The following is a 19450-nucleotide window of genomic DNA, read 5'->3' on the forward strand; positions in this document are numbered from 1 at the left end:
GACCCCAGAATTGATCTTTAACAGAACCATACAAAAAGGACTAAATTAAGGAAAAGAGCAAACAGGTTTTTTCCCCTCCTCCTCTTCTTTTTGGGAACATGTACAGAAGAAAGTGAACCAAAGGCAAAAAAAATTCATAAAAAGATTCAATGAGTTTGAGATGAAAGCAAAATCCTACAGGTAAGTACTGAGGTTGCAAGACACCTGAGGATAGAGAAGCAATGCAAAGCGCTGCTGTTTTGTAAGGTGAAATCCTTGGCTGACATTTGAGGAAATAACCCCAAGCCTGTGGGTTTAAAACCAAACACTATCACTTTGGGATTTTATGCAGTAGTCTACACAATGCTGAAGCATTAGTCCACATATTTATTGACTTGATTAAGCATTAAAATATCCTTGCTTTGATTAAAAGCAAGGATGGGGACAGATTGTAATACTAGGTTAGTAAGGTTAGCGTGTCACGTCATATTGCAGTGAGAAGGTCAAGGACAAAAACAAACATCACCACTGGAAGCAACACTTGTCACTTCAGGCACATCAGCAATGCCAAGAACCTGCCATGCAATGAATCCTTCACACAGAGTCAACAAAAATTTAAAACCCTGACGTATACAGTGTTCTAATCTAATAAAGAAAACAGGAGAATCTGGGATTTAGGTGTGAGTTGACAGTAATTCAACTGTTCCAGAGGAACTCAGACAGTCTCCCAGCAAAAGGGCTTCTTCCAAATGCATGAAAGAAAGTGAGCACACTATCGATACCACCATCACCAGCCCAAGACATGCCCGATCTGCCAACAGCATATATGGAGGATTATACAAGATGTTCACAGTTTCTAGTGGCCTTCAGCCACTGTGCCTTCCCCAAAGTCCAGAACTGACAACATCTACAGACAGGAGAGATCACTATATTTAGTCTAAAGATGCACAGAAAACTGAAACTTAGGGTGAACTACATACAAATAAATGTCAAAGGGGATAAAAGCTACAAGCAGAAAAAAGGAATAATACTGGGATGTACATGTCAGTTGTACACATGGCACTGTGATGACTAAAATAACTAAATTTTAAGCTGTCAAATACTTTTTATCAAAAACTTGCATTCACACAGTATTTTCTGTTCATTGGACAGTATTTTCCATTCTCTACGAATTATTTGCAAGGCAGCATTTGGATGCTGATGGTCTAATTTAAAAAAAGGGTCAATATAACTGGCAAGGCTGAACAAGTCTGAGAAACATCTTCCCTGAGAAACAGTATGCATTATTTCTTTACCAAGCATCTTTGCCTGATGAAAGCACTGTATTCAGTAAAAACCAGGTAACTTTTTCCAACAGTATCTGTTGATCTACTAAAAAACACTAGCAGGTCCTATGAATCTTCCTGTATTTTACAAGTCTTATGCAAAATCCTTTCAATTATTTTGGATTTAAACACTAACACATTTTCCCATTAGCCTGTGAGAACAATTCAAAACCATGTGAACTTTGATATTTAGAACTTAGTACAAAAAAAAGCATAATTACAGAGAGTAGGAAATCCCATTCAGCTATTAGCAAGCGCACCTGCATCTGGCAGGCATATGCCTTAAAGATTTGGAGTAAAAGGTGTTAGGAACTGAGAAACAAATGGTTTTCAATTCTCCAAGACTGCTGCAGGACAGGAACTGGAAGGCAGCAACTACCTCAGGATGGCAAATCCAGGGAGAGGCAAGGGTAAGAAGGTTTTAATTATAATACAAACATGAAGTTCTGAGTACCTTAAGGAAGAATGTCCTGAAATTTACTGAATGGGCAAAGTTGCAGGTGTGACTGCAGTGAGGTGGACATGCAAAGACAGTCTCACTTCTCAAAGAGGGCCAAGACAGCCCATTTTTACAAATTAACAATGTGTACGGTCTGTGTGTGCAAGGCAGGGGCCACATCAATAACAAAACAAAACCCCCAGTGAACTTATAGGGAATCCATTACAGGAACACCACTGCTCTCCACAGTTTAAAATCTGCTTTCCAGTGACTCAGTTGGCAAACTTCCAAAAAGCCTTTTCCCACTCAATTTTAAGAATCATTAAACAAGAAGTGAATAAAAATATGGATCCTTTCAGTAAAATGGTGTAAAATAAAACAGTACAACCAAGAAATCTTCTGCATATTTTCAGGTTTTTGGGACAAAGAAAGTTATACCAACTGCCTTTAACCCCAAAATGAAACATAAGCTACGTTCATACACTCAAAGATCAGCATATGATGTAATTCATACAGAAGCTGTATGAATTAAACTAAGAAAATCTCAGTACTAGAAAAGCAGAAATTACAGTTTCTCTGCTTAAGTCCTTTACATTCAGCTATTTAACAAATGCAGCTTTCCCTTGTTTATAAGCCTTGTTCAGTTAACACCTCCTCTGATTCTGTAATTTCTGTGCAAGGATCAGTGGATTTCCAACATACAGCTTTAAAACTTCCCAAATGTGACATAATGTTCACTTCCACAATTGACCAAAATTCACAAATTCTCCATGTGACAATGGGCTCCCCAATCCAGACATGAATGAAGAGGGGACTAACAAAATTTTATATATGTATAGATGGTTCAAAATAACAAAATAACACAGAAATAACATGAAGTTGGACCCAAAACATCTCTGATGAATATGCAAATGGTGATTCCCAGTTCAGTATCTAGACAGACATTAAACAGTCCATTCTGTCACACCATCTGCTAAGTAGTTACCAACCCTGCTCTGTTCTCTATGCTATTAGTGCTTTATTTTTATTTTTAAGCATGGAGCTATTCAACTTATGTGGAAGTCAGATAAAAGACACGGTGGTGAACTTAAAGGAAAAAGTAAAGAAATCAGAAAGTGACCCAAAAAATACCAAGTTTTGTGTCAGTGATAAGGAGAACCAAAAAAATTCCTTCTAAATGCTTGCTTCAACTACTAACTTGCTTAAACTACTAACAAGTTTATGTTCAGCAAGTCATGAAAGCTTAAGCTCTCTTTTTGAAATTTTTATTTAACAGAATAGTTAAAACATTTTGGCAAAAAGATTAGTTTACATTAAAGAAGTTGTGGGAATTATTCATCTGTGTGTGTGTGTGTGTGTATGCACAAATGTGCTTGTACGTGTGTACGGAATCATAAAATGGCCCAATAAAATATAACCTCAGACTATCACTTTAATCATGCACCAAATACCAATATAAAATCTTACCAGTACAATGGAAAATTTGTATCCACTATGCACCACATCCACTGAGATACCCAATGTAAGATAAAAGGTGATTATTCACAGGTCTTGTTGATACCACACAAATACCAAGGGCATGAGGGATCCACTTGTCCCTGCCCAGGTTTTCTTCACTTGCAACTCAATAAAAACATTCATTAGTTTAAAGATTTGTTAGAATCTGTTTTGCACTGTGGGGTCACTATGGTGAACAACAGAAAGAGCTAAGGCAAAGAAGATGACTTAGAACAGGAACTTTTTTTTTTTAAGGGAAAACACTAAGACTAGTTCAAATGCCAAGATGAAAATTTATTTATTTGCCTTACTTTCAGAATATCTTGAGTTTCATTCCACTTGTTTGTCCACTCTTTGGTTAGTTCTTGCACCTATGAAAGAAAACAAATACTGAAAAAAATCTCATCCTTAATGCATTCTCACAGAAGAACTAAGTATCGGTGCAATTCTTCGAGAAGTTTAATAGTTTAACATTTAGAAGAACATTGTTGCTCCTGCAATAAGTTGCCATACTTACAACACCTCTCCCTCAAAACACAAAATTTTTATTTACAGCATAAAATGTTTCATTCAGGGATGGCCACACCAAATAATGGGTTTTCAAAGAAATATGGAATCATTCCATAAAGTGCTTCAGCAGTACTACGAAGTTCACTGCCACAGATTGATTCCTTAGGTATAACAGGACAGCTCCCTTCCTATGGCACAGGCTAAACTTCCCTCCAGAGGATGGCATGCAGAGGAAGAGGCAGACCAGTAGCCTTCAGGAGAGAACCAGAGCAAAGTTTGCCGTAACTTAGAAACCACACACTTCATTGACATCAGCACAGAAGTGAGAAGATGCTTGCACAAGCATTATAGACATTGGGAGCTCTGGGTATAGAATCATAAAATCATTAAGGTTAGAAAGGACCTTAAGATCATCAAATCCAACTGTTTAACCCCGCACTGCCAAGCCCACCACTAAACCACATCCCTCCTAAGCGCTACATCTACACATCTTTTACATACCTCAGTGACTTCCCTAGGCAGCCTATTCCAACATTTGACAACTGTTTCCATGAAGAAATTTTTCCTAATACCCAATCTAAGCCTCCACTGCACTGCAACTTGAGGCTGCTTCCTCTTGTCCTATCACTTGTTAGCTGGGAGAAGACTGACCCCCACCTCCCTACAAGCCTCCTTTCAGGGAGCTGTAGAGAGCAGTAAGTTTCCCCCTGAGTCTCCTTTTCTCCAGGTTGAGCCTCCACAGCACCCTCAGCTGCTCTTCATCAGACTGGTGCTCAAGACCCTTCACTAGCTTTGTCGTTCTTCTCTGGACTCACTCCAGCACCTCAGTGTCCTTCCTGAATTGAGGAGCCCAGAAGTGGACACAGGACTCAAGGTGTGAGTACACAGCACTCACCAGTGCTGAGTACAGGAGAAGAATCACTTCCCTAGTCCCATTGGTCACACTATTCTTGATACAGGCCAGGATGCCATTGGCCTTCTTGGCCCCCTGGGCACACTCTGGCTCATGTTCAGCCACTGTTGACCAGCACCCCCCCAGGTCCTCTACCGCTGGGCCACTTTCCACTCACTCTGCCCCCAGCCTGGAGCACTGCAGGGGTTGTGGTGACTCAAGGGCAGGACGTACCTGGCACTTTGCCTTGTTGAACCTCAGACCACTGGCCTTGGCCCTTTACTCCAGCCTGTCCAGATCCCTCTGCAGAACATTCCTACTCTCCAACAGATCAACACTTCCACCCAACTCAGTGTAGTCTGCAAACTCACTGAAGGTGCACTCGATCCTCTTGTCCAGGTCATTGATAAAGATACGAAACAGGACTGGGCCCAAAACTGAGCCCCGGGGAACACCACTGGTGACCGGTTGCCAAATATATTTAATTCCATTCACCGTAACTCCAGTAAACAGTGCACCCATCCAAGCCCTAAGCAGACAGTTCCTCCACAGAATCAAAGGCTTTACTTATAGTCCAAGTAAACAACATCCACAGCCTTTCCCTCATCCACTAGGCAGGTTACCCTGGCATAGAAGGAAATGAGGCTGGTCAAGCAGGACCTCCTTTCTTAAACCCTCCTGACTGGGCCTGATTCTCCTGGTTGTTCTGTACACACTGAGTGATGGCACTCAAGATGACCTGCTCCGTGATCTTCCCCTGAACTGAGGTCAGGTCAACAGAATGGTTAGGATTTGTCCTTCCTTTCCTACTCATCCCGTTGTCCACCTCGTAAGTTAACTTTCATATAAAACCACTGTAGAAAAAAAGAAATCTTCAATCCAGTTGCTCCAAACATCTCCACATTTGCCACACACCTACTTTGCTCAGTGTCTTTGCAGGTCAACTGCAAACTAATCCATGAGAACTACAGAAACTTCACACATCTCTACCTGTATCTGAAGATTTCAACAAAGACAAGTAAGCACACCTTTCAACACACCATTATCACTCATCCAATTGGAATGGTAAAACAGAATAAATTTTATAAGATTAAAGAAAAACATGAAGATCTACCATAGGTCTATTCACCATATCAGAACAATTTGCATTGCTCAGAAACATTTCATTTTTAATTTCATTTTAAAAAAGAAACATTTTTCAATTAAACAATTTGAAATCATTCTTGTATAAGGAAAATCAACTCATTAAAGAAAGTCACCATATACTTGTCAGATAATTTAAATATGGTGATAAAGTCTTTAGATCTGTATAAACAAATTAATTATTGCAGTCATTCAATTATAAAAAGCCATAACTACTACAATATCCGCTAAGAATTTTCAGTAATTATGTCTATTGTAATTATCATGAATAGTAATCACATAACCTTTTAATGAGGCTGACAAAAGATAATAAAATATGCTCGATATGCTCCCCACACAGAGAGGCCAACATTTCTGAGCAAGGCAAGCTGTGGTTACTGTCAGAGCATGCATAACATACTCTAATTAGCATACAGTCAGCAGTTTATATTCCTCAGCTAATCTTAGATAAAAGCTTTTCATTTGTACTCAAAAATAAAACTAAAGATATAAATAAAACAGGATTCCCAAAGCAAGACATTAATTCTCTAACTCTAAAGGTGCAAGTAGCACCACTGTAAATCTCACCATTTAAACCAGCTAAGAAGCCCCCATTTTTTAAAGGCATCATATCTACACTTGACTGGCATCTTCATATTCAGAATTAAATCTTTGCTGCCATGTAGCTGAATAATTCCAAATACCTCCCTCTTGCCTCTTCCACAGTCTGACCAATACTATTTTTTTTTTAAAACCAGTTTGCAGTAGCTTTAAATGAGAGCACCATTATATCTATATTCTTTTGGACACTATGAGTTATCTAAAGTTCTGGGAACTTTTTCCAGTCTCTACACTTGGCTGGATTATTGAAACAATTTGGTGTGAAGCACACTTTTAAGTGCACCTAGATCTCAGACCCTCTTCAAAAAAAGACATCTAATTAGACACTAAATATATTTGCACATACCAGACTTAAATACTGAATTTTTTTAAAAACCCACAACACAAGTTATTAATTACTTGAAAGCATAGAAGAGTTGACTATTTTCCCCACAAATCTTTACTAGTTTTTCTACACACTGAATATTTTGTAACTTGCTACTTATTACTGTGATTTAGTGGCTTTTCCATCTCTAGTCTACCTACAAACATACTTGTTTAGTAAGACAAGCTGTCCTGGGAAAAAACTCTTTTCATGAAATAGAACTGTTATATAAATATCAAAGATATACTTTGTTCTTAGATATAATGTTATCTTAGTAGGATAACAAATTACAAGTTGTGGTAGGGGGAAACAGTTTTTCCCCCTGCAGTTATAAAATGGTAAAACCCCAGGGGGTGGTGACCCTTGAAGTTTTGAAGTTTTACCCAATGAGCGCTTCTGCAAAATATAAACATATCACACTCAGAATGGAAGAGAAGGTAGTTGTAGTTTGGTTGCTGAAGAAGTAGTCACATTGTAGGAGCCACGAGGAGAAACAGCAGCAGCCCCACTGGGGGCTGGGCCCCCCCTAGCCCCCAGCAGGGGGTTGCAGGGACTTGGAACAGCATAAGGCTGGGCTAGGTACCTGTAGCTGAAAGCTAAAGAAGTTTTTCTCCACTGTGAGTGAGCAGCAGAAGCAGCAGCAGAACTGCACTGACTGAAGAAACGGTGGCAGAGAGCCAGGAGAGATAAGACCGAGCAGCAGAAACAACAGACATGCAGCACACAGAGAGAACTCCTGGAAGGAGAGAGAGAGAGCCGAGAGAGAGAGAGAGAGAGAGATTGAGAGAGAGAGAGAGAGAGAGAGAGAGAGAGAGAGAGAAAGAGAGAGTTTTGGGGTAAGAACTGAAACCAAAAACCCCCCAAACTCCTTGGAGACCCCTCACCTCCTGGAAGGGAAGGGTGAAGTGCAACATGCACCGCAGAGAAGAGCTGAGAAGCTCAAAGCATCCTGGAAAGCTGGACCGGGACAGAGAAGGAATGCAGAGGGGGTGACCTTGGCCCCCCCTCGCATCTGCTGTCAAGCCTAGCAGCCTGAGACAGAGCACAGGTGCTCTGGTAGAACTCTTGAGGCAAAGACTTTCAACCGAATGCTGCCCAAGATGGTCTGACTCAGGGGTGAACCCCCTGAGGAAGGGACTTTCACGAAGATGCCCCTGCATCTCGTGATATGCCTGTGGTGAAGCGAGTTTTGTCGCTGCTGGCAGTCCACGGGTGAGACCTTCGCTTGGAGTCGAAGGAGAGCCAAGAGGGGTGAAAGGAGACCCCCTTGTATCTTGAAGACCCTCGTTTGGAGACGACGGGCCAAGGGGCTTGGAGACCCCCTTGTGTGTATTGAAAAGAGATCCAGCTACAATAATCCAGTTACAGCTGCTGCACAGAGACAGAGAGACCTGCTGCCTTAGAGACATTGCTGCTCTGAAGAAGGGATCTTTCCTTCTTCCCTCCTGGACTTTTATTTGGAGGGGAGAAGAGATTTGATCCATTGTAAATACTTATGTCATGGTAGAGATAGCTAAGATTGTATATAATGTATTGTAGTATTTATTTGTACAGTCATTGTAATATATATTCCCTTTCCCCCATTTTGAGTCTTGTGTGGTTGTCTGGAAAACCCACCTCACATTGGGTTGAGATGTGAGAGGGGGCTTAGACTAGGGAATTGGATTTTGGGGCTCTCAAACCATGACACAAGTTTACACACGTTTTTTTTTTTTTAAAGCATCAAGACAATGCTGTTTGATGGGACAAAACTTAGTTGTGCATAAAAAGAATCCTGAAAATTAACAACACTCCTACATCCAGACTGCCAGCTTTTTTTTGTTGTTGTTTAAAAAACTGTTTTATGAAATTATAACTTACCCTTGCTTCATTCTGCTGAAGCTTTTCTTCCATACTTAAAGCTGTCGGAGAATCCAAGAGTGCAATCTAAAATTGGAAAAAGTAAACATCGAGTCAAAAAGAAAGAAGAAGAACAATTTCTGGGGGAATCAAGTGAAATGCAATTGTTCAACTTGTTTTGATTCTTTAGAATAAAATCTTTTAAACTTTAATATACTTCATTGTACTTTGAAATACTGTAAAAAGAATAATCAAAATCTTGTCAAAGCAGATATTTTAAATACAAATTGGTTTGAGAGTACTATTTTCACTCACTGTGTACACATATGGTCACACACATGCAGACACTGAAACCAGACACACGTTCATAACATGTAAGGTTTGATACATCTTTTTTTATATTTCTGTTAAACATGAAAATTTATTATGCATGAAAAGTTAACCATTTTGCTGTAATATGTATGTATATTGCTTATCTTTAGTAACTATATGTTAATGTAACTGGCCTTAAAAGAGGGAAAACTACTGTACAACACACACACACAAGCAGCACTCATTGTTATATGACCTTCTACACTGAATCCAGCACTATATTTTGGTAATCAGTATCTTCAGGTCTACAGAAGCATTTGCAATATAGCATTCTGGGAATACAAAGGAAAACCACAAAAGAAATTATGCAGAGATTTATATTCTACTGAGCATACATAACATACCATCTGCTGTTTTATCAACCATCACAAATTCAATTAAGTTAAGCAAGTTCTCTGTTGTCTCCCACATAGCCATCTATCACATCCTACCACTGAACCAGATTTATTTTGTGATATCCACTGTTTTACAGCTTGAAACTAGGTCAAAGCATTATATCTTCAAAGGGGTCCATGTTACATCTACTTTGCTAACTCTAAATCAAACCATAATTTGAAAATAAATTAACTTTCCTCTCCTAAAAATATGGGAGAAACATAAGTGTAATCAAGTAATTGAGTTCCATCAAGAATTTTCTAATTGTTTATAACAAAGCAGAGCTCTTTGTTTCAATTATCTACAATACCTATTTCTGCTTCCAACTGTGGTCCTATCCCCTTCTTCAGCAAATGTTTTATAGCACAAAATCCAGCTGAGGTATTAGCCTTTATTACAAAAAGTCCATGCTGAACTAACATTTCACATTACACAGCCCTCTAAAATAGAATTAGATAATTCTAGAAATAAATCTGAATTTCAGGTACTTCCAAATTGTATTTGCTCAAGTATTAAATCTAGTAGTCCTGAGTGACATTATGTAGAAGAGACAATTGGCCTGAGCCAACTGCATATTCCTTATTGTTAAGCTTGGTTTCACCATCCTGGGAACACAGGAGAAACTAAACCTAACTGAGCCTGTGCAGCAAATGTTTATAGCAGCTTATACTGACAGAGCAAAAAAACATAATCATGCAAAAGGGAAGCACAGAATGATTTGTGTTTTCTTACACCATTTTTACCTATTTAGCATGTTATGTGCCTTCTAATGGACTCTGCAGCCAAACACAAATAAAATGTATTGTTCAAACCCATCCATACTCCTACATTTTCATATTTATGCACCTTAATACTTGAAACCTTCTATTTATTTTAAGGTACTACCTAAAGTACCTCTTCAGTTCATCAAGTTAGACCCAGGAAACATGTCTCAGTTCAGTCTCCTTATGCTGTGGTGACTATCTGTTCCACAGCACACTGCAATCAAGCTCTGATTATATCAAGAGAAACCTAAAAGCTTTTGGATGACAATTCTTCCCCCCTTATGTTAAAAGAGGTAATCTGCTGGCCATATGGAAACTGATTCAATCAGGAAAATAATATTCATTCATAGCCTCATGGAGCTTGTTTACTCAAATCAATATAATGAAAGATAATTATCCCATTACATTCTAGAAATAGATGTTATAACTCAAGGAAAATTACACATAAATTCCAAGTAAAGCTAACCTGATTCCCCTGAGCAAGCAGGGCTTTTAATCGGGCTATTTCAGCTCTCAGCTCACGGATCAGTTTGACGTTGGGATCCTCGTTAATAGTAGGCTTGTTGATGATGTTTTTGGCTCTATTTGCATAGCGAAGTGTACTTAAAGTTTCACCGTAATTGACATCAGCAGGTGAAATAGCTAAGGAGATGAAATCAGAAACAGTTCATCCAGCACCATATGTTTCATGTACTAAAGTTAGTTTATATTTTAAAAGTCAGATAAACTTAATGTGGATAAAGAGACAGGAATAGACGATTAACCAGTATGGCTACAATCTGTTCCAACTCTGCACCCAACTCGACTGCTTTCATGTCACTATAACTCTGCTTATAAGTAAATACTGTATGAGAATAGTGTGTTAGAATAATCAGGCTAACAATCAAGTGTTGCAAAGAAATCTTGCTGTCAATCTATTGAACATTTCTCTGGTAAGTATAAATGTCCTATATGAATACTTCACAGGCTTTTCTTTTTTTTACAATACCAATGCGAAAAATGTTGAGTATTTTAAAAGTACCAATATAATCATTGAATGGAAAAAACATTGCATGTAAAACACAGTGAGTTCAGTCCTTTTAAAGGGAAATTAAAAAGAAAATTAAACATAAATAAACAGAAAACAGACATGAAAACCAAAACAAGAGCTTCTATAATCTACAAACCTTGCTGTTCTGCTGAGCCGCACACATCTGGCAGCACACAGAACTGTTAACTATCTGATGCATCAAGAGAAACCAATACTATTTTACAAGCAACCTAACCAGCAAAAACAAAGAACTTTAAATGAAAGTGCAAATGCTATCCTTCCCTTAATTTTCCTAACAATATATAGGGTATTCCCAATTAAAAAGATAATGACTGCATCCAAATATATGAGCAAAAACACAGAAGCAAACACCATCCAGAAATGATGAGGGACCACAAATCTTAATGATCAAACTGAACAAGAGACTCAGAGAATCAGGCAATGAAAACATCCGAAAAAATAATCAAGTAACTAAAATATTCTGTCTTTTCTCATTCTCTCAACAGTAACAAATATTCTTTTTGTCACAGAGACTCCCTGAATTATGGGAGATGCACCTGGCAACAGACTACACTTCCCCTAGCTCACACTATCACTTCCTTGCTTTATCTACTGTCTCTTCTCCACTACTCAATTATTCTCTTTCTGGAAGAATGTTACAATACGTTATAGAAATATGACAAATCAGAATCGGATGTATTTTTATAACAGCCTTTTCTACAGTTTGAAATGATCTTCCTGCATGTTTTTGTGCTTAGTTACAGAAAAGGCAGGCCAAACTTATCCAGACAGCTTGTCAGGCTCTGTTAGGCAATTCAGCTACGTTACCAGTAGAGTTACTGCTGGAGAAAAGATCAACCATCAGGGCTCTGCCTCACAGAGGCATCACTAATAGATGGGGAAGTAGCTGAAAAAGAAGCTAGGCACTGTAATCATTAGTACAGGCACTGAAAGCTCACCGTGTTTCTAAAACTTCTCTTCCCAATCCCTGTGTCAAAAAAAAAAAAGTTACTCAACCATGTAATTGCAAAAAAAGCATCAAGAAGAAAGTTGCCAGCACAGCATTACTTAAACAACCAGAAAGGCAAAGCTGAGTCTGGTCCAGATCTTCTGTTGGCACTACTATGATTAGCCTGAGGAAAAGAAGTGGCATGGATTCCAAAAACATCTCCAAAGTCATGCAACACGGAACTGCTATCCAGAGAATTTGACTGTAGCAAAGTGACTGAAGAAACAGAATTTGATGTGATGCATTTTATTCCCTCATTTCTGCTCTCCTACCATTCCCCAAAAGAGGACTGCATCAGTTGAGACCATGTTTCACTTGAGCAGCAAAGTGAGAGAGAAGTTTCAGAGCTGCTCTTCTCTTCACATCCAAGGGAACCAGGACAAGCTTGGCAAGTGGTCCCAAGGGAGGATGAGGTAAAAGTCCAAGTGCAAGGTGCGGCACCTGGGTCAGGGCAATCCCAGACATGAGTACAGACTGGGAGAAGAACTCACTGGGAGGAGCCCTGTGGAGAAGGACTTGGGGATTTCTTTTTGGTGGATGAAAAGCTGGACATGAGCTGGCATTCTGTGCTTGCAGCCCAGGAAGCCAACTGCATCCTGGGCTGCATCAAAACCAGTGGGGACAGCAGGTCCAGGGAGGTGATTCTCTCCCTCTAGGTTGCCCTTGTGAGACCACATCTGCAGTGCTGCACCCAGATCTGGAGTCCTCAGCACAAGATGTTGACCTGTTGGACTGGGTGCAGATGAGGGCCATGAAGTTGATCAGAAGTATGGGGCACCTCTGTTATGGAGACAGGCTGAGAGAGATGGGGTTGTTCAGCCTGGAGAAGAGAAGGCTCCAGACAGACTTCACTGTAACCTTTCAGTACTTAAAGGGGGCTTATAAAAAAGGGGAAGAGTGACTTCTTACACAAGTAGATAGTGATAGGACAAGGAGGAACACCAAAAGAGGTTGCCCGGAGAAGCTGTGGATTCCCCACCCTGGAAGTGTTCAAGGCCAGGTTGGATGGGGCTCCAGGCATCCTGGTCTAGCGGAAGGTTTCCCTGCCCATGGCAGGAGGGGTGGAACTAGACTATCTTTAAGATCTATTCCAACACAAACCATTCTGTGATTCCACAATCTCCAACATCCAACATCCTCTCTTGCCCTTAAACATCCTCCTGGCTTCACTTGGGGGTTTTGGGAATGGAATTCCCATTTCAATTTGTTGACAAACCTGCAATACACGTCATAGGTAGGGTTTTAAACCAAAGGATCCTTACAGAGCATCCTACAGGTAAAAAGGAGAAGTTTGCAAGATGACTGATCATAAATAATTAAATTTAGACAAAAAGTTAAAACACTGTGTGCATTCAGTAAAGTAAATAAAAATGACAGTCCTCCCCACAGAATGTCAAAAGAGAACAGGCTGTTTCTGCTACTAATGCAACAAAAAGCAACACAGTTTGGAATAGCAAACTGATTCACAAATTAGTACTGACTGGATGCACAAAGTCTTACTTACACTCTAAAGAGTGTAAGTAATGACAGAGTGTTACCAGAAAGCTCAGAAAGAAAGAAACCATTAATATGTGCAAACAATGTTCTGCCTTAACAAAACATCTGGAATCTAAATATTTATAGACACTCCTATTAAGCACGAACTGTTTATAATGCAAAAAAAGTAATTTAAAACCACTTACTGGCAATCATTATAGTTTTAGAGTTTCCTCCTAGGCTATCTTTCAACAGCCAAGTCAACACAGAGTCCCTGTAAGGCACAAATACTTGCTTCTTCTTTGAAAGTGGATTTGTTGCATCCTGAGATAAATCAGCTGTGATGTGGAGGTAGAAAAAAAGCAATTATGTATTTTTATTCATTTTCAAAACCAGTATGTGTTAGGCCACTATTTGTGTAAGTAAATAAACAGAAAGGTATTTCATGACTAAAAAAACCTCAAGACAGACAAGCACAAAAACTGGAGACTCACCTAAGGCAGAAATTACATTTCCCAGAGTAACTAGAGATTTGTTAATATTCCCTCCTTCCTTTAATCTAACCCCTGTGGCACCAGTGGCATCTGCTCTCTCACTTCCAGCAAGATCTACCAAATGAATCTTGCTAACAGTTTCACAAGGCATTTCAGAATCAAATTGAGCCTACAGAAAAAAACAAACAAACAAAGAAAAGTATGTTAAGCTATGAAATGCTGCAATTTTACTAAATCCAATTAAGTGGCCTTTTTCATGACACAACTGAATTTAACTTATTTACAATAGCAGAGCTTCAGAAGATGGGTGTATTAGAGTTGCCAGAGAAAGGCATTTGAAAATGAATTGCTGTATAACTTCCATATTATTTCTTTAAATTGTAATATTTGCAACTTTGTAGCCACTTACAGACAAGCAGTGACACTGAGTTGGAATTTACATGATGCACAATGAACATGTGCTGCATTCATTTCATTAAGCTTGTAACATTTATATTCATATTTAGCTTTCAACAAGTTATAGCATGAACAGACATTTACACTCCATTTCTTCTCCACCTCCAAGTGACAATTGCAATTTTTTATATTTTTAACTGAGGTTTCCTCCTAATTTTTTATCTCATTTCAGACAAATCAACTGAGATTGCCCTGTTTCAAACGTCCTTCTACTTTCGCAGTACAACAATAGAACAAAACCTTTTGCTGCCTGCCTCTCATCCTCTTCTGAAAGCTTTGCAATAAGCAACTCATCATTAGTGAACAGAAGGTGCACGGGAGTTTGTGTGTGTGTGTGTTGTGTGTTTGGGTGGAGACAGGCAAAGTTCTGACAGGAGAGGGAACCGCTTCTATGCTGCGTTCTCTGCATCCAGCAGGTTATCCATGGACTGTCTAAAAAGCACACCCAAAAACAATGATGAAGAGCAGGAGTCATTGAAAAGGAGTTTACTACATATAAACAAAAAGATCACTATGCTCTGAGGAAATGTGTCAAATCTCTCCAGGGAGTTTCGTTTTGTTTTGTTACCTGAGTGAAGTTGATTGTGAAAATGGCATGAGACCTGCTACTGACATCATTCATTCCAGTTGCAGCCGTTGTCCTATTTATATTTCCTGCTTCCATAAGTTCCTCTACATCAGTATAATTTTGCACTAAATGCTTAGACAAGTCTAAAGAAAAGCAGAGTGTTACAGTGTGCTAATACATGCATTTGATTTTACTTTACAAAAAGATTCAAATTACCCTCACTACTGCAAAGTATTGCTCCAATTGTCACTTAAGGAAAGAAATGAGGCCTTATGTGAACAGCAGACAACTCACACATTTATAGTAAATAAGAAAAAAATATGCAATCTTACTAAATTATTTAGTACAATAACATGAGCATAATCCCACAAGAGACATGAACCTTCCCTGGTAGAGAACAGAATAAGACAATTAGATCCTAATAGGTTCCTAAACATTTAATATTTATAAATTATAGTCAACAAACTATTAAAACCAATTGCATCTCTTAACACTATTTTAAAATGTTATAAATTTATAGGTAAAAAACCTACATAATAATATTAGAATTGCGAAAGCAAGTAGAGATGCAAAATGAGAGGCTATTCCTTTCATGCTTTTTACCAAAGCAAAGCACTGTATTGATCATCATTTATATTTAAAAAGATAAAATGCCCTATGCAATTAGACATCACACTTTAGAATATATGAAGGTAATAAAATATCCAGCGTAGAACACTGAAAGTGTTTTTACCCTCAACATATGGTCCTTCTTTTGGATGTTCTCGTATTCGTAAATTATTAGTTTTTGATGACTTCCTTCTGAGAAGATCTCTCACACGTTCATTATAAATTTCCAGATAACTGAAAGAGAAAGAATAAAAAGCCACTGACTGATTCAAGAGTCGTTAAAAAAGGAAACTCACGTGAACACTGTGTTTGAAGGCAAGAGGTTTGGAGAAAGAAAACAGATCCAAAGCTGGCTTAAGATAGAAATGACTACAACTTATTATATCAGATGGAAAAAAGCCAAAAAAGCAAGAAGCAAGTGGAAAGGAAGCAGACATCAGCAAGATCAAGATCTCCTAATGTCAGTCTGAAATAAAGGGTAAAAATAAGGAAGATGTTGTCCAGTAGCAAAGACATTTTCACTGTCATTTAAATGAAGCAAAATGCTCAGCTCTTGGGTTGAAGTTACAAGTGCTGTGCATTTGGACTATGACTGCCAACAAAAATCAATTATAGGACTGAGGCCAAGCGTAGAAAGTTATTTTTGAAGAACACACACTTTTCTCAGAGATAAAGTGAAACAGGGTGGTTGTAACTGAAATAAGTCTGATAACCTGGGAACTGCTAACACGCCAAGACCTACCTGACTTCTGTTCGAAAGGATGCCTCATTCCGCTTTGTTTTTTCACTTATTTTGCTGAACAATCCTTCACAAATTCGAGGTATCAAACCTGCATCACCCTGCAACAACAACCATTCTTATTTCCAAGGTCATATATGCATGCACAATATATTTTGGAAAAGTAAAACTCAAGGTCACAAGTTGAGAGTCTCAGCATCCAGAAAAAGGGGGAATATCAAAACTTTTCAGCAAATACTCCCTTGCCTGTTATTTAATTGCAGTCAGCTTGCCACTTTAACACTTGTGTGTGCAGAATGTATACACTAGCTCCATTTCTTTGCTATTGCAATATGTTTTGTCCCTCTCATTCAGTTTGAATAATCCAAAACCAAGGCAGAAACTGGCTCCTCATAGCAACACATGAACTGCCTTATCTCACTAGTATCTTATCTAACTGCTTCTCTGTGGACTTGGCAACAACTGCAGAGAATGGGACAAGCCATATACATGAGCCATTTTCATTCAACACCCCCATCCCCAGCTCACAGTCCTTCCTGTCTTGAAAGAAGCAGCAGATCCTCTGGATAAATTAGCACACAACAACAAAATTTAACCTACATTCACTGTATACCACAATGCTGCTAAATTAAATTTGATATTTAACTTCTGAATGTTTGACTCTGCAGTTAAAGAGGGGGTTTTTATCCATGAAGTGCTCGGTTGGTTTAAGAAAGCAATCTGAAAAAAACTATTTCTTCTCACAGCTCCCTACAGACTGTGGTTTACTAGCAGGGTTGCAACTATCCATTAGAGGGTCCTTGCCACTTCAACTAACACAGCAGCAGCAGGATGTCAGCTTCTTGGTTAAGCTGGCACTGGAGAATTCAGCCTCCTCCCAGTGAGGTTGCTGCTCCACCACTGATGTCAAACACGTCAGACTGCAGGCAGCAGCTACCACTGAGATACCCAGAGACTTAGCATGGAGCTCTCCTCTTCCCATTGCTCCAGGGAGTGCCCTTTCCAGCCAAACAGTAAGCTACAAGGCTTTTTCCCAGTAGCAGAGAGGAGCAGCAGAGGGCCATGCAGCTCTGGTCTCATCTGACAAGGGGCCACATGCTCCCAGCTGCCCCATTCCTACCAAGTCTGATGAGGTAGATGACCAACTACCTGCTGAGCATACCTCATTCCCATCACTTCAGGACAGCCACAGCTACTCCTTCAGAGCCACGGCTCCCAGGAATAAAGGGAGAGGACATATACATACACATGAGCTTTGGGCTCAGAGCTCCAGCCTCAGAAGCAGCTTACAAAACAGTCTGTCAGATACAATTTGCCTGCAGTCTAAAAATGCGTAAGAGATCTGATGTGATGGACTAATTCTAATTCTATTCACTGCTGAGGCAAGAAATGCTCTTGCGCCTTGAGTCAGGGGCCTTGTAATTAAGCAGGAGGCAAATTAGGGCAAACCAGACCACACATCCAACGTGAACACAGCCCAGGCACTCCAGGCATCTAAGAATTTGCCTGGTGGGATTCTACAGGGAACTGGCAGCAGGACAACACGAAGCCAGTGGACTCCCCTGCACCAGACTCTGACAGGGCGAGTGTTCCTTGGGCAAAGATTTCTCTTCTACTTGGACCTCCACATGAAATCCAACCCTTTTTGCCAAAGCTCACTCCAGTCTGCTCCCACACTAGTCCCTCTGTCCTCATTCTCTGTCCCAGCAAACATCTTCCAGGTGCCATCTCTGAGCTCCTCTTTCTCTTTCCTTTGCCTAGATATAATTTCCAATTATCATTCAGTCACTTCTTTTTTAATCATACTCTACCACTCCATTTTGCCCTTTTCCAACTTCTTCCTCCTTTAATCAGAGCCTCGCTGTCTTTCTCAAACCAGCCTTCATTCTTTGACATAATAATATCTTCTCTCCTCCTCTCATACCTAGCTGTTCAGATGACAGCACCTTGGGTTAAAATAAAAAAAACAACTCCTAGATAAAGGGAGAAACTTGCAGAATAATCAGGCTTTTCTTTTGAGACAGTTGCCTTTGGCAACAGAGGAGGAGCCTTTCCCAATATGTATCAATTATCAATCTCTACTTCCAGGTAAAGTTTCAGGGGTTGGTGTTGGAAATTCCCACATATGTTTTATTTTAATTTTTTTTAAACACAGGAAGAGGAAAAAGACTTTTCTTTCATCTCGTGCTTGGAAACACCTGAATAGTTTTAATTAAAGCTTAAGGAAAAATACATGAAAGATCTATCACAAAGTTTTAGGCAAATCATTAGTGCCTGACATAGTTTAGCAACTGCTTAAAATATGAAGTACTAGCTCTAATTAACTTCAACCATAGCAATATAGTGATGAGAAAGGAAGATGTCATAGTTTGAAATTGGCCCCCCTGAGAGGCTGGGGGGGGTCAGAGGTGATTGGGTGCCAGGGCAGTGTTCCCTGGAGAGCCAATCACCACTCCTGTTGTTTGCTTCTGCTCAAAATCATATATCACAGCACCGGAAGCTGTTGGTAGTGCAGTCTTGGTTGTTTTGCTGTTGCTGTCTGCTGTGTAGGTGGACAAGGCCAGGGGGTGGCTGGGCTCCCTCTCTTCCCCTCCGGCGGGGAGAGGGGAGCCCTGCAACCCCCCAACTCAGTCTTTGGCTAGAGTTAGAGTCAGCATTTGGAGTGTGTGCTGTGAAGGAAGAGATTCACAGCCCCTGAGGTAAGAGGAGAGAGGCAGGCTTTGCAGCCAAGCCCTCTTCCCCCTCCTTTTCTGCAGTGAAGCTGTAGGGGGGGCTTTTTTCCCCCACTGCGTTTAGGCTGGTGGGGGGTGGATTTTAAGGCTCAGCACTTGAGCAGAGCCAAGTGGACGGGCTGATAAATCAGCTTGGTGCTCGGGAGAAGAGTCCCAGGCAAAACTGGAGATGAGCCAAGAGCTCAGGAGCTGCTGCCAAAGCTGACCGGGGGCAGCTGAGAACTGATGTGGAGGAAGG

At 39.9% G+C, this 19450-nt stretch overlaps 1 protein-coding gene across 7 annotated transcripts in view; it reads right to left on the reverse strand.

The window, feature by feature from the left end:
* The window catches only part of KIF16B (kinesin family member 16B), a 140763-nt gene that overhangs the window by 96064 nt on the left and 25249 nt on the right, over nucleotides 1-19450 (reverse strand). For all 7 annotated transcript variants that reach the window (XM_051792671.1, XM_051792669.1, XM_051792670.1 and 4 more), the window contains exons 5-12: nucleotides 16484-16581; nucleotides 15866-15975; nucleotides 15133-15275; nucleotides 14109-14277; nucleotides 13821-13952; nucleotides 10566-10741; nucleotides 8610-8675; nucleotides 3552-3611 (exon numbers count right to left, since the gene is read on the reverse strand). In XM_051792671.1, coding sequence (XP_051648631.1) covers nucleotides 3552-3611; nucleotides 8610-8675; nucleotides 10566-10741; nucleotides 13821-13952; nucleotides 14109-14277; nucleotides 15133-15275; nucleotides 15866-15975; nucleotides 16484-16581 — 954 coding nt within the window. The remainder of the gene's footprint in view (nucleotides 1-3551; nucleotides 3612-8609; nucleotides 8676-10565; nucleotides 10742-13820; nucleotides 13953-14108; nucleotides 14278-15132; nucleotides 15276-15865; nucleotides 15976-16483; nucleotides 16582-19450) is intronic.

Source organism: Manacus candei, unplaced genomic scaffold (genome assembly GCF_025592945.1).
Source record: "Manacus candei isolate 608988 ecotype Guabito, Panama unplaced genomic scaffold, ASM2559294v1 h1tg000035l, whole genome shotgun sequence".
NCBI classification, from domain to species: domain Eukaryota; kingdom Metazoa; phylum Chordata; class Aves; order Passeriformes; family Pipridae; genus Manacus; species Manacus candei.